General features: G+C 30.7%; 1 protein-coding gene across 1 annotated transcript; it reads left to right on the plus strand.

Annotated features, from left to right (window-relative positions):
- The first annotated feature begins 1449 nt into the window (after positions 1-1449).
- On the plus strand, positions 1450-14561 carry LOC123266660 (putative gustatory receptor 28b). Its single transcript, XM_044731007.1, has 3 exons — positions 1450-2652; positions 2814-2900; positions 14251-14561. The coding sequence occupies exons 1-3, from the start codon at positions 1600-1602 to the stop codon at positions 14344-14346; spliced, it is 1236 nt and encodes a 411-aa protein (XP_044586942.1). The 5' UTR covers positions 1450-1599; the 3' UTR covers positions 14347-14561.
- The last annotated feature ends 114 nt before the right edge of the window (positions 14562-14675 follow it).

Genomic DNA, 14675 nt, shown 5'->3' on the forward strand with positions numbered 1-14675 from the left:
ACTTTTTTGAACATGACAATTAACAATTGCAATCTTTATTTTGGATCGTATTTAAATATTTTTTCTTGTAGAATTATTATGACTTTAAATTAAGTTATTTGTTTGTATTAAATAATCTATTTGGATTTTATAACATTTGAAATTAAATCTAATTGTAAACCTTTAATTAGTTAAGTAATCTTGTAACCTATGTAAACCAATGTAATTTAAATATTGATGGCTTTGAGGGAGCTTAAGTTCCAGAGCCAAATAAATTTTTTATCTATCTATCTATCTATCTCAATAAATCTTCCATATTTTTAATTTCATATGACATCAATTATAAATCAATAAAAAATATTTTTACAACAAACAGACTTTTTTAGTGAGTAAATTGGCGCGAGGTAAACATCTAATATGGCGACTTGGCCACACACATTCAAACGTGCATCGTACAGCCCTTACTGCACAATCGTGTCATCTGCGCATACCGTTTACTATGGGAACTTGTAAATTTTGTACCAGTTTTCTTATGGTTCAGTATTACTATGCACACATAGTAAAATTCATTGGAAATTTTTCACCGTGAACTATCGAATTATTTTATTCATTATTTTTTCAATAAGTTCTTTACTTGCGAACAGTAGATTTTCATTTTAATCACCGATAAACAGATTTTCTACGTCCTATTGGGATTTATCGTGTAACACCCAAACAAACGCACAATTAATTTTTCTCTGATATAAAAAGTTACTGATCAATGAACCAAATTATTAGAAAAATATTGACTTATTTTTTGTTGTGAAACAAAAAAACCTTTATTTGATGCCAATTAATATTTATTGATTGTAATAAAAAAATGAGTCACTCTTTTTAGTGAAGCTTCGTGACTAATTTGCGAACTTTTCTTGAGTATAGAAGTCATAAACAGAGTTATCAGTTGCCTCGAGCTATATAATGCTGCAATAACTGTCTCATAGCTTACGTATGAAAATTGAAAATATAATTACTTTAAAGATTTTTAATTTTAATAAATTTATAAATATTATTCATTTTCAAATATTGAAAATATTAACCCTTCATTTTAAAATTACCACATTGCTTCTAAATATATATATCTGGGAGCGTAAAAATATAAAATTAATTTGCGAAAGCATTAATAATAATAACAATAACAATAAACTTCTATTAAGGAGTAAAAAAAATTGATCAACGTTAATTGTTTTAAACAGTCAGTAATTAATGTACATTACTCTATTCTGTGATAAGAGTCTAGAATATCAATTTTAATAGCCGTAATTGTACGAAGTGCATTAAAAATATAATTGCAATCCCAAAAAATATCATTAAATAATAATGATTATTAAATTTCGCAATTATGTTTGTCATAACCATTAAAGTCTCCACTGTTGTCACTATTAAATGATAGCTTTGCAGTATTCATTAACATAATTTAATGCTCAAATCAATCATTCTGTTATCATTCATGTCTGTTAAGCAAATAGCTCCATCATTTTCACTTAATAATACCAGAAAAAAAAAACAATTTACAACGCCAATCAATATCGCATTATATTTTCCATGAAAGCATTAAGAAATAAATTCAGTAACTGCTAAGCAATGGATATTCTCACAAAAAATATTGTTAAAGCAAAAAAGTCTAATTGGCAACTGTTCACAGCTACCAATTACACATCTTTGATGTACCCGATTTTTATGCTGTGCAAAATAAATGGTTTATTCCCGTACAAAGTGACAAAGATACAATCAACGGCAATCACAAATTCGAGAATTACAAATATTTATTCGGCAATTGTCTTTGCAACTTATATAGTGATTTTTGCGTTGATAATCTACTATATAAATGTATCTGGCGCAATAAAATTCGCCCGGGTACCAGCATTTTTGCAGGCTCACTGTTATCTCAGCTTAGGCTGTTTCATGTTTGTGGTTTCACTCGTTCAAAGCAATTCTCGGGTAATATTCTACCAGAAATTCAACGCAGTAACTCTCGAAATTTCGCCGGCAAAATTGGCAAAATTATCCAAAATCATTCATATTATTGAGCTGATTGGCGTTGGATTTCTACTTTTGCAATTTCCGAGTATTTATTCAGGAAACTATAAAATTTTTCTGTTTCGTGCACTCGCGATGCATACGACCTTCATTATTTACTGCATCGATAAGATTTATATTAATCATGCAAGTTTGATTGGCGTTTGTTTCACGACAATAAACGAAAATTTGTATAAGCTGAAAGACAATTTGCGAATCAATGAACGTCATTTATTAAGGCGTAACTATCACAAAAAATGGAATCCGTTATTGATAATAAATATCCAACAAATCATCAAGCAGCATAATAATGTCAGTAAGCTAACTGTCGAAATAAATGAGAAATTTGGATTACAAATGATTGCTAGTGTTACCTTGACATTCATTGAAATAACGTTTTCGTTGTACTTTTATATTTTGAGAGCACTTGGTGTGAGTGGTGTGAATATCGAAACTCAAATTTGGTTTTCGTATTTTGTTACTTCGATGAGTTACTATACGATCAAGTTGCTGTTGATGGTTATCATGTGCGAGGAGTGCAGGAAGCAATCGCGGAAAACAGGGATCATTGTACATGAGATTCTCAATGAAACCAAAGATAAAGAGATCAATGATGAGGTATATTAGTGGAATAGAATTAATTGGAAATTATCGTTCACTTTTGCATGCCTCAAAAGGATTTGATAGATTAAGTTTTTCTGTGATGATAAATGATCTCAAATTAGATAAATAAAAACATCAAACTGACTGAAATTCAAAATGGTCATTTAATTTTATAGTTGCAGATATTCTCACTCCAGCTTTTGCATCACGACACGACATTTACGGTAAAAGGATTGAAAATAGATGCGACTCTTCTCACATCCGTGAGTAAATTTTATTTCTGTAATCCGTGAAAAAATTTTCTAATTCTGTGAAAAATTTTTATATGTTTAACATAAATAAAAAATGTTGTCAAATATACATGAAAAATTTCAATCCACTAATGAGTCATGTGTCGATAGAGTATTTTTTGAAGTAGTAATCTAATTAAGAAATGAAATCTAAAACAACAGTTCGGAAAAAAACGGATTAATCCAAATGCTTCAAAATGCGCACACTTACCCTGTACTGCGGATAAGTGTGCGCACCCGTATAGGGTAAATTTGCGCAACTAAGAGAAGTTCTTGGATTTTCAATGCCCTAAGCAAACTGATTTTGATATTATTTACATAACTTTATTGAGAAATAACATAACTTCAAATGTTATGCTAAATAAAAAGCTCAAATACATTATTGACAGAAAAAAAAATTAATTTGCTTTATTGCTTTAGTTACACATAAAAACCGGTTCACTTGAGCCGAGAAAATATTTTTCTTCCTAATTATTTTCTTGACTGAAAAAAAAATTTTTTTTGACACAAGAAATTTCACTTATTCCAACAAAATTAATTCTCTTGCTTTAAGAAGTACGTATCTTGATCCAAGAAAATTTATTTAAGTCAAGAAAATCTTGTTGTTTTGAGAAAATTTTTCTTTTGCTCCAAAAAATTAAATATCTCGATAGAAGTAAATTTTCATTAATATTTTTATTGATTATTAATCATGTTATGTCAAATGTGAAGATCAAATAATATTGAATCATTTTTTTTCATTCAATATGTATAATTGCACGTTAAAATAATATAAAATGGAGATCAAATATTCAAGAGAAAAATTTTCTCAAGGTGAGAAAATTTTTTTCTCAGCTGAAGTAGGTAGCGCTGCTTCCCTAAAGTATCTTAAAATCTTGATCAAATATAAATAAAATTTATTGTATCAAGTATTTATGATAATTTGAATTAAGAAAAAATGACTTCCACCAAGAATATAATTTCAAGAAAAATTTTTACTTTGGCCAACACAAATTCGGTCTTCCTTCAGGCACTCGAAAATTTTCTTGAGCTAACAATTTTGCTCTCCAATCAAGAAATTTTTCTTTCTGTGTACTATCCGCAGTATAGTATGACAATTTTTGCCATGACAGCAAATTTTACCGTCACGGGACCAGATTCTTAATGTTTTCTTCTTTAAATAAACGAATGATACAATATGGACTTTTCTTGTATAAGCTAATTTTCCACTAATGAACCTTTAATGTGATATCCCCTGTAGATGAATTAATAGGGAGAAGGTTCTTATTTCTGTAAGTGATGACGAGTCAAATCTAAAATGATTGGAAGTTTATTTAAAACAATGTCTTACAAGAAAAATGGTACGTCTTTGTCAAACGCTCGTATAGAACTAATTTTCACACTCAGGTCAACTGACCCTCAGCACTCATCCTCTTTAGCTAGACTTAAATACTACCTGATGGCCTACGCTTTTGGCGTATACTCTTTTTATTTTCGATATTACAATAATTTGCCGACGTATTTGACAAACATTCCCCTATTGTGACGATATGTATCTGAATTATTTCAACAAATTAAATGATTTTCACAGGTGACTCCTATCACTTAATTTTAAATTTTGTAGAGTAGAAACAATTTCATCAAAAAGCTAAAAAAATTTTTAGGATGCTCATACTTTTTTAACTTCCCGCTAAGAAAATCGATGATTTTCAAAAATCGGGAAGTTATTGGTTTTACCCCGTTTCGCAAAAATTGAGTTTTCATCAGATCTTGACGTTTGAAGGTCACAGGAAGCTTCCCTGACTATCCCCGCGAGGGTGTCACTATGTCTGTATGTGTTGTGAAGAAAGTATTATAAGTGGGGAGGCGGAGGGGTGTCGTGATCGACGGCACCGCGGGCCTCATCGACGGACTGAGCAAGCCACCGCTACCGCGACCGCGTCGACTGCCCGTGCTACGGCATTTAGGGGACGGACGGGCAAGACGGAGAGGGCGGGTAAAATGAATAATCGTTTTAAATCGCTGGTCGGTCGATAGAAACATTTTAGACAGCAATCTATCAATCTATTATGTAACTACACTTACCGTTATCGATAATGTATTGGTTTTGCATAGTTGTGGGAATTTTTTTTATGAATATTGAATTTTATGCAAAAAAAAAACTTTAAATCGTAAGTATACAGTACTTAGTTTAATGTTGCTAAGGACGATGCAGATTTGATTTTTTTCTTCATATTCAGGACGCGGTTGATATTTTTGCGACGATTGTTTTGATTGAAATGTATTTTCCAATCAGTATTCGTTTTACGCGACCTGAGTATTCATTTTGCCCGCCCTGGTAGGGCAAAACGGATAATGTTGACTTTTTTTTTTAATTTCGAAGAAGAATTTCTTTGTTATTATTTTTATTTTACTTTAATTATAAACTTCAATTACCCAAAAATTATTAGCCAAAGTTAAGAATGGATATGATTGTAATATATATTTGTTATTTCATTTTCAAATTAACATATCCGTTTTGCCCGTCCTTCCCCTATGTATTTAGGTTTAGTTTTGTTTACACAGTAAAAAATTTTGCGTCAATGCGTCAAAAAATTTTGTGTTAAAAATTTTTTTGTTAAATATTTAACACTTTTTTGTGTCAATTTAACACAAAAATTTTTAACACAAAATTTTTTGACGCAATGACGCAAAATTTTTTACTGTGTATAAGTTGAATTATTTTGTGAATTATTAATTATTATTGGTTATTATTATTATTATTTGTTATTAATTAATTATTAATAATTATTGGAAACGACGGTTAAGAGAAAAAAATGAATTCTGTAGTTCGCCATCGCCGCGATAGATGGCGTCGACTGTTCGCTCGCGGTAAAAATCGCCGAGCTAATATAAGCAAAACCGCGTCGTGATAATTTTTGTTCTTTCAAAGAACAAAAATTGACTTTGTCTGAGAATTATTTTCTAAGTCCCAGTGAAGAAATTGTATGGGAGTGTAATTTGTATGTAAATCGATTGAAATTAATGTAATCTGTTGAATTGATTGAATGAATTTAATATTTAATTTTGAAAGTTTAATGAAAAACTTATAATTTTTCGGGGATTTCCCGAAGTTCGACGGCGTGCGATAGGTGGCGATAATTTACCAATAATTTTCGCTTTCAATAATAATTTTCGGGTTGATAAAGCCCGAAAATTATCCGCCGTTGAGCAACCTTTCTCTGGGTTTAATTTCTCGTCTGGAGACTTCTGGCCGAAGAATTAGAAGAGGGTCCACTCTACATGGTGCGGACTACCACAGGTAAGTGAACTTGATCTCCTACGAGAAAAGGCTACTCTCCACCTTGTAACGTCCACGTTTTCCAAAAATTATAAAAATAAAATAATTTATTTGTCCCCGGCTCGAAATTTGCTCGCCGGAGTCCAGGGTCATAAACGGGGATTACATTATCAATAACAAAATAATAAACAAAACACTTTATTTTAAATCAATCAAAGAAAAAAGAAAAACCTCGTTATTGGCCTGATAATGTTAATAAACGATATAAACAATATAAACAAATTAAACCATATAAACAATATATTAGAACACTCTTCTCACACATACTCTCACTCGCCGTGAGCGTCAAAATCGCGAACTAAACTTCAAAAGCTGGTTCCCCGCTTCCCCAGGAGACTAGCCGTCACCCCTGGGCCTAATCCTCTACCCCGAGAGCGAATGGAGAGTGTCCTCTTCGCCCCCACCTACACGGCTTATGATCACCTACCGTACCTCAGCTGAAGGCTTCGGCACGGGGAGAAGCACTTTCATCCGGTCGGTTCATGATACTTACCTGGGCCTTGGTCAGACTCAGGTAGAGTATCATCCTCTGGAATTACTTGGTGAAGAGTATTCGCCCGAGTAATTCTCCCGAGAAAGAACTGCTTGCTTTATCGAGCCAAATTTTGGCGTTTATCATTTTTTGCCTAACTCTCTTGTAACGAAAAGGAAGAGTCGTTTTAGACACCTGTCCGGTGTTCTCGAACTAGCATTCAAAAATAATTATTTATTATTTTAATCGTAATTTCCTTCATTTTCCATCCATTCGTCTCGCCAAATTCTAAGTTTTTATTTTCGAAACTCAAGTCTTTATTATTTTAATCGTAATTTTCTTCATTCTCCATCCATTCGTTTCGTCAAATTCACAATTCTTTATTATTTTAATCGCAATTTCCTTCATTTTCTATCCATTCGTTGATTTTTCATACTAAATTGTCCTCGGGACTTATAAAATCTTCGCTTACCTAAATTATTTCTTACAAAATAATAATCGTCATTTCTTTCATTTTATATCCATTCATCACTTTCCCATACTAAATCTTGTTCGGAACTTAGAATAAATTGCCCAGTCTTTTAATTTCTTTTACAATTAATTCGCTCGGCTTCGTAATAATTTCTCACACGCTTAATTTCTTAATTTAATCATACCTTTGGTAACAATAATATAAAATTATTAACTAAATAAATACAATAATTAAATAATAATCGCCGCACTAATAACAATAATTGTTTCTATTAATTTTTAAGTAATTAACTAAAAATAAACTAAAATACTCAAATACAAAAAGTAAAATCTGGGTCATAACCTGGAGGCCTTCAGCCAAAAGGTGGCAATCACAGCTGATTAGGTGAGGGAGAGGTGGATTTTATTCACTCACCCTTTGGGAATCGCGGATAGGGCCTGCGGGGCGGCACTAGTCACCCGTCAGGAATCGGGCACCAAAGGGCCGACGGAGGGAAAATTAGCGACGCGATTTTGTAAGCGACGGGAGTATGATATTACCGACGACGGTAATGATAATACCCTAGTAGAAATGAAATCGAGTTTTTAGCCAGTAACTGGCCAGTTTGACTAGACTTAAACCAGTAACTGGCCAGTGTGATATCGAGTTTCTGTCGAGTAACTGGCCAGTTTTACTAGAGATCTCACAAAACATGGCGGCCTTAATTAAACTGCCAATTTAGAATTTTCAGGTTATCAGGGGTTATTAAAATTGTCAAAAAAAAATAAAAGTGATGTTTAATAAACGAAATGATTTCAAAGTTTCATTTATATATTTATATTATATAACTAAACGACCCGGTGAACTTCGTATCATCTACATATATTTGTGAAAAGTATAGTCAAAACTTGATACAAAATTTTTATTTACATTAAATGCAACATATTTATATACTTAATTAATTTTAAAGCTTTCCGATGGACTACATTTTTTATCTTTTCTTGCGGTGCGTAAATATATAAAGATGGTGGTTTTTCGACTCACGAACAGTCGTCAGGTCGTCTTCTCCTTGGTATTTTAAAACAATAACAATAAAAAATTTCTTGCGCACTGACAAACTGATGATAGATTTTATTCATTGGCTTGAAATTAATTTATTTCTTTTAACAACTAACTGACACTTTTTTTTATTTCTGAAAACAAAACAGACCAAAAAGATCGGACCTCACTTCACAGCTAGGAACGGACCCAAAGAGATCGGACCTCATTACTCAGCTCAGAACATTGTGTATTGGAAAACTAAATTGTCGTTTTTAGTATTTTCTGTTGTTTATTATTTATATTTTTCACCGTTTAAACTTCCCTGAACTTCCAAAATTTCCTGTTTCTCTTGAGATTTTATCAAATTTTATATCTGTAGAAACTGATATTTGAAGAATATGAATTTTTGACAATTAATACCCCCGCACTCTTATGTGAGGGAGGAATTTCATAAGATCCTATTCGAGATGATTTCTACATTATAAATAAAATATTCTTACAAAACTTCGAGTCTATAGAAACTATTGTTTGGAAATGATAGTTTTTCATTGCTGACGTCCCCGCAATCCCTTTTGGGGTTAGAATTTGATAAAATCCATTCTTAGCTGAACTTAAAATTATACACGAAGATTCCTACCAAATTTAGAGTCTGTAGAAATTTACAGTTTGGAAATAGAAATTTAACATTCTAACACCCACCCCCGTAATCTTTATTAGGGTGGGTTGCTGTAAAATCCGTTCTTAAAACATTTTCGCACCACATATGGAAGGCTCCAACTAAATTTGCCGTCTGTAGGATCTATAATTTGAAAATTAAAAATTTTCATTGTTAATATCTGCCCCGCAACCCCCTGTGGAGTAAGCTATCGTGAAATTCGTCCATAGATTATTTCTATATCCTTTACAGAAGATTCCTACCAAATTTGGGGTCTATAGGATCCATAGTTTAAAAACGGGAATTATTCATTGTTAACGCTCCCGCAATCCCCTTTGGGGGAGGATTTTTTAAAAATTTTTTTGACATACAAACCTTCTCCTGAAAATTCTGAAGACAACAAAAAAAAAATTAGCCCAATCGGTCCAGCCGTTCTCAAGTGATGCGTGGACATACATGCGGCATTTTATTTTTATTTATATAGAAGATAGAAGATAGATAGATAACATTATTAGACTAATAGACTAATAATAATAAATCTAACAATGAAATAATAAAATAATTGTTTTTTATTGGAGATAATTAAAAAAATATTCATTTAGTTTTTCAATTTAAATAAATTTATTCCATCCATGTTAAATTGTCAAAATATTAAGCTTTGTTTATGAACACAGATTAATAATCGCTGTAAGATGATCTTCAACATCGAAGTAAACAAATTCACTCACTGTAACTTTATCAGCAATTGAAATTTTTTCAATTTTAAAAGATACATTGCATTTATTTAAAAATATTTTTGCAGTTATTGGTAACTCTGGAAGAACTCCAGCTTGCGAAATTCTTAACAACTCGTCTAAATAACAATCTGAAATATTTGTTTTTATTTCCCACATTCGCAATTCATTCATTGTATCAACTTTTTTTACTGCATCTATTTTGTAATATATATATAGAAAATTATTTACACATTAATATACATAAATTTGTATTGATTTAGACTGTTTTTTAACATTTCTAACAATAATAATGCGTATAGGTTAATAAAGAAAAATAAACAGACACACTCGTAAAGGTACAACGTCAGTGTGACCAATGTTTATGATTTAGTTGTAGATGGCGCGATTTCGAGTTTTTACTCGATATCACTGGCCAGTTACTGGTTTTTATGTCGAGTGAAAACTCGATTATTTCTACTAGGGTAGTATACGACGCGTATGTGTGGGTTTTGTTTAAATAATCGCCGTTATTGTAAAATGTATAAATTTAATGTTTTGTTTATTATAATAAAGAGGTTCTGTTTTTGATAATTATAATCCGAACAATAACAGTTTCACTGTAAAAAATCGCGCCAAGTCCACGTATTTAGTGTGCGTGGTTGCAAAATATTTTACTTTTTATAAAATTCGTAAAATCTATCTACTAAGACTGAAAAAAAATTTGACATACACAATGACGCACACCAAGTACGTTCCAAAATTATTTCTTTAATTTTTAAATTTACAACAAAATGTTTTTTAATTTCCGAAAATTATATACAATCATATCGGTTACTTGGATTTTTTAATATTTTGATTTTATATCTTTTTGTAAAGAAAAAAAAATTTTTTTTTCTTAAAAGTCTTATGAACGTGGACTTGGCGTGATTTTTTACAGTGAAACTGTTTTTGTTCGGATTCCAGCGCACCCTGGCGGGTGTAGGTGCAAGCTGTGAAATATTTTTTTCTAACTGTAGTTTCCTATCTATAGAAGGATTACCATGGATTCTCGAATTATTTAGTCTGTGGCATGTCACTTTCTCCATAAGAAAAAAGTCAGGATCTAAAAATCTGGGTCGCTATAGTTTGTGCCAGTGAATTTAATTAATTTTAAATAGAATTTATTATTTTCAAAGACCATTATTAATTAATATTGATAATATAACATATAACGTATTATTATAGAGTATCATTGAAGAAAAAAAAGGTCTGTAGAATGAATAAAATTTTGCAACCTGAAAATATCGTTCTGCTTATGGTAAACATACTCGGTAGTCTGGCGCTCCGTTTACAACGGATTTGAACGGAACTTGGCGCCAGATTCTACCGAATCTGTGGATTAAATTTTCGAGTTTAATTAATTTAGATTTACCCTCGTTAGAATCCTGGACTCCGGCGAGCTTAAATCGAGCTGGGGGTAAAATAAGTCAAAAAGTACCCGTTACAGTGTGTGTGTGTGTGTGCGTGTGTGTGTGTGTGTGTAAGTATGTAAACTCCTTATAACCTTTAAACGGTTAGACCGATTTCATCGTGGTCGGTGCCATTCGAAAGAGCTTGGCCAAACTTAGATTTCAAATACAATTTGGATTGATTCGGACCGATGAATTTCGAAAAATCTAAAAAAAACTGTAAAAAAAATTTTTTTCAAAAGTGGTTTTTTTGAAATAACTTTCAAACGGATCTATCGATCAACTCCAAAAAATAATCAGCTCTTAACCTTAAAAAACCACGTCGATTGCCGCTAATCCGGTCAAAATCGGTTGATTCGTTCGAGAGATATCGTGCAGGAAAGAAAACCCAAAAAAGTGTTTTTTCGGAATTACTCCGAAATTTATTGTTCGAACAATTTAAACTTGAAATTGCTTTATTAGGCTTCAAAAACTGCGTCGAATGCCATCAACCTCGTGGAAATCGGTTTATTCATTCAAAAGTTATTGCGGTTTGAAAACTCAAAAAATAGTGTTTTATCAAAATTCTATTAGACTTTTGAGCTCGAAGAGCTCAAAAGGATAGAAAAGTTATCTCTTTGAACTCGGAAAGCTCAAAACAACACATAAACTGTATTTTTGAGCTCGAAGAGCTCAAAAACAGCATAAGTGCAATTTTAAGCGTCCAGGTATGGAATTAGCGGGAAGTTGCAGGGATGGCCTTCAAGGTCAACCGTTTTCCTAATTTCTTTTTTTTTTATTACAATAAAATATGTCAGCACTATCTGACTTTTTTATGATAATACATCATTTTTTCAATGAATCACTATGCTTATTTTTATCTTGTCAACCTGTATAATATATAAATATATATTCATATGAATGTAGCGTTGACTTTTGTAATAAATTAAGCAATGATTGAATTTTTTCAAGCCATAAAAATTTTCTTGCAGCAAGAAAATTTTTGCTTCAACTAAAATAATTTTCTTTTAGTCGTTTAGTCAAACTATTTTCTTCAGTGAAAAAAAATTTATTCTTTAACGAATTTTTTTTCTTGGTATTAAAAAAAATGTCATTTTTTAAATGAAAGAATTTTATGAAGAAAAAATAAATGTTTGTCGTAAAATTACTCTGGGGGAATCTAAAAATAATCAACCATCCATTAGATTTGAATTTTGAAAAAGCAAGAATTTAGATTTTCAAAAAATTTATCTAGATTTAGAAAAGAACAATTTTGATTGAAAATTCGCAAGTTATTTATCCAAATTGTTTTTTTCCGAATCTAGAAAACTTTTTTTCATCAAGAAAGGTATTTTGGTCTATAGATAGATTCTTTAAAAGCCTGAATTTTAGGTGTTTTTTCGGTCGCGATAATAAAAACAACAAAATGTTTTTACTATCCTTTTTTTTTATAAGTTTTTTATTGATATTTAAATAGTACAAAACATTAATAAAATTTCAAAAAAATCAAATTTCAAAAAACTGCAGCCCGGCAAAGTAAGGATTGATGAAAGAATGGCACATCCTGGTGTGCAGGATATTAATCCTTTCAGTGACCTGAAATGGAAAACAATTAATAGTCCTTAAAGAGGAAGGATTTATTTATCGCACTACAAGACGTTTTACAGAAAAATAATTTTTTTACAAAATGACGGTGGTTTGAAAAATACGTTTTGTTTTTTCCCTGTTTTTCTGTCGTTTGGAATTTTTTAAAAATATGAAAAAAATTTTTTATTTAAAAATGCTCTGTAATGCGATACTATAATGTGTAAAGAAATTCTGTGTAAAATTTAAAGTAAATCGGTTGTGTAGAACTTGAGATATCTTGCACATCGTTTTCAAAAAAGTAGTTTTGAGAAAAACGCGCTTAAACTATAAAATAAAATTTTTGAAAATTTTTAACACAGTACTTTCTTGTCACAACAATGCAGATTTTTAAAAAAATAAATTTTTCTTTTTCAGTGTATACAATAATTATGATTATCATTTTTTAAATTTGTCTTTATAAAGATTAACTACCGACAGAAAGTTTCCGGATAAGATTAAAATTCATTAAAACGATTGTTAAAAGTAAAATAAATCAAGAAGAAAGTCAATGACACGATCGTACACACTTTGTAAAATAAAATAGCATTTTCTTCATAAATCAAGTTAATTTGTTTATATGGGTTATTCTCTGTAAGGACGTCTTAAATCTGTACAAAATTGTCCGACAAAATTATTTTTGATTTTATTAGAATAAAAATTAACAAGGGCTTCAAAACTATCAGCTTAATTATAATAAATAAACAGCCGAATAAATTTTTACTTTTTCGATATTTGTGTATCTTTTGCCATATAACATGACAGGGGACTGACTGCCAGGGGACTGATTTTTTTTTATCATATTGAGAAAAATCAAGGAAACTATTTCAATGCATTCAACTTTTTAAGTTCTCAATGAATGTTTACATTAATTAGAATAATATTAAGACTTATGGATCCAATTTTATAAATAAATTATATATAAAAATAGCTGCCAGGGGAATGAGTTTTGAAGTGGCCCAGTCACATATTTACAGCACAAACGGTGCTTTGACACTAAATAAAATGGCGATAAAGCGCTAACAGTCCTATGGTTATTAACTCAAGGCTAGTTAGATCCTTATAAACCTTACAAAAGGTAAAATAACACGCTAGATTTTTTTTTTTTTTGGCTTTGAACTTCTGGCAGGGGACTGATCTTAAAATGCCTGGGACAAACTTTGGTTTAATGAATTTAATGAAACAAATTAACTTTCGGTACTTTTTATTGAAGAAGATTGTTAGTTAACTAATTAAGCTTATAAACATTATGGACTAAATTATATATTATTGACGAATAACTTAAAATTTAATCTTAAAGTTTTAATTTTGGGACTGGAACAGCCCAGGGGACTGACATTTCGGTGGTTTACGAATTTATAGCAAAAAAACCAAAATTTATTCCATTTTAATTTTCAATGTTCCAAATAGAAATGTTTTTTTACTTTCGTAATAAATTTTTTTTAGTAACAAAATAACAATTTTTCTAATAAAAAAATGCCTGGGACAGCAAAAAACATCCTTACAGAGAATCACCCATATATCATATTTAAATTAAAAAGTAAACAAGAAGGTCATCCGGAAATTTTCCGTTAATACTGTATATTGAATGTATTGAATAAAAATATTTATTTTTTCAGTTTGCCGGAGGAATAACAACATATTTTCTTATCCTCATACAATTCCTTATGTCATCTAAATCATGCGCTGAAGTAGTTGATGAGAACAGTGGATAAATAATTGATAAGTAAAATTTCTAACAAAGAATTTAATTTTAAGAGCTGTCTAACTATTAAAATTTGAGTATAAGAATTGTCAAGTATAAAGTAATAAATAAAATAAAATTAGATGTGATTAAATCTAATCATGCTATGTTGAGAAAACAAAAATATAAAGCGATGATCAACAGTCGATAATACTTGTAAAACTTGCTAGAAGATTTTATATTTATCCGTTGATTACAAATACACTACTATGATAATGACAGTAAACATAAAAGAGAAAGAACACAAGTAGAGATGAAAACAGTTCGCAATGACGCTGTCAGTTTAATCTCGGCACCAGG

Source organism: Cotesia glomerata, linkage group LG6 (assembly GCF_020080835.1).
Source record: "Cotesia glomerata isolate CgM1 linkage group LG6, MPM_Cglom_v2.3, whole genome shotgun sequence".
Classification (NCBI taxonomy): Eukaryota; Metazoa; Arthropoda; class Insecta; order Hymenoptera; family Braconidae; genus Cotesia; species Cotesia glomerata.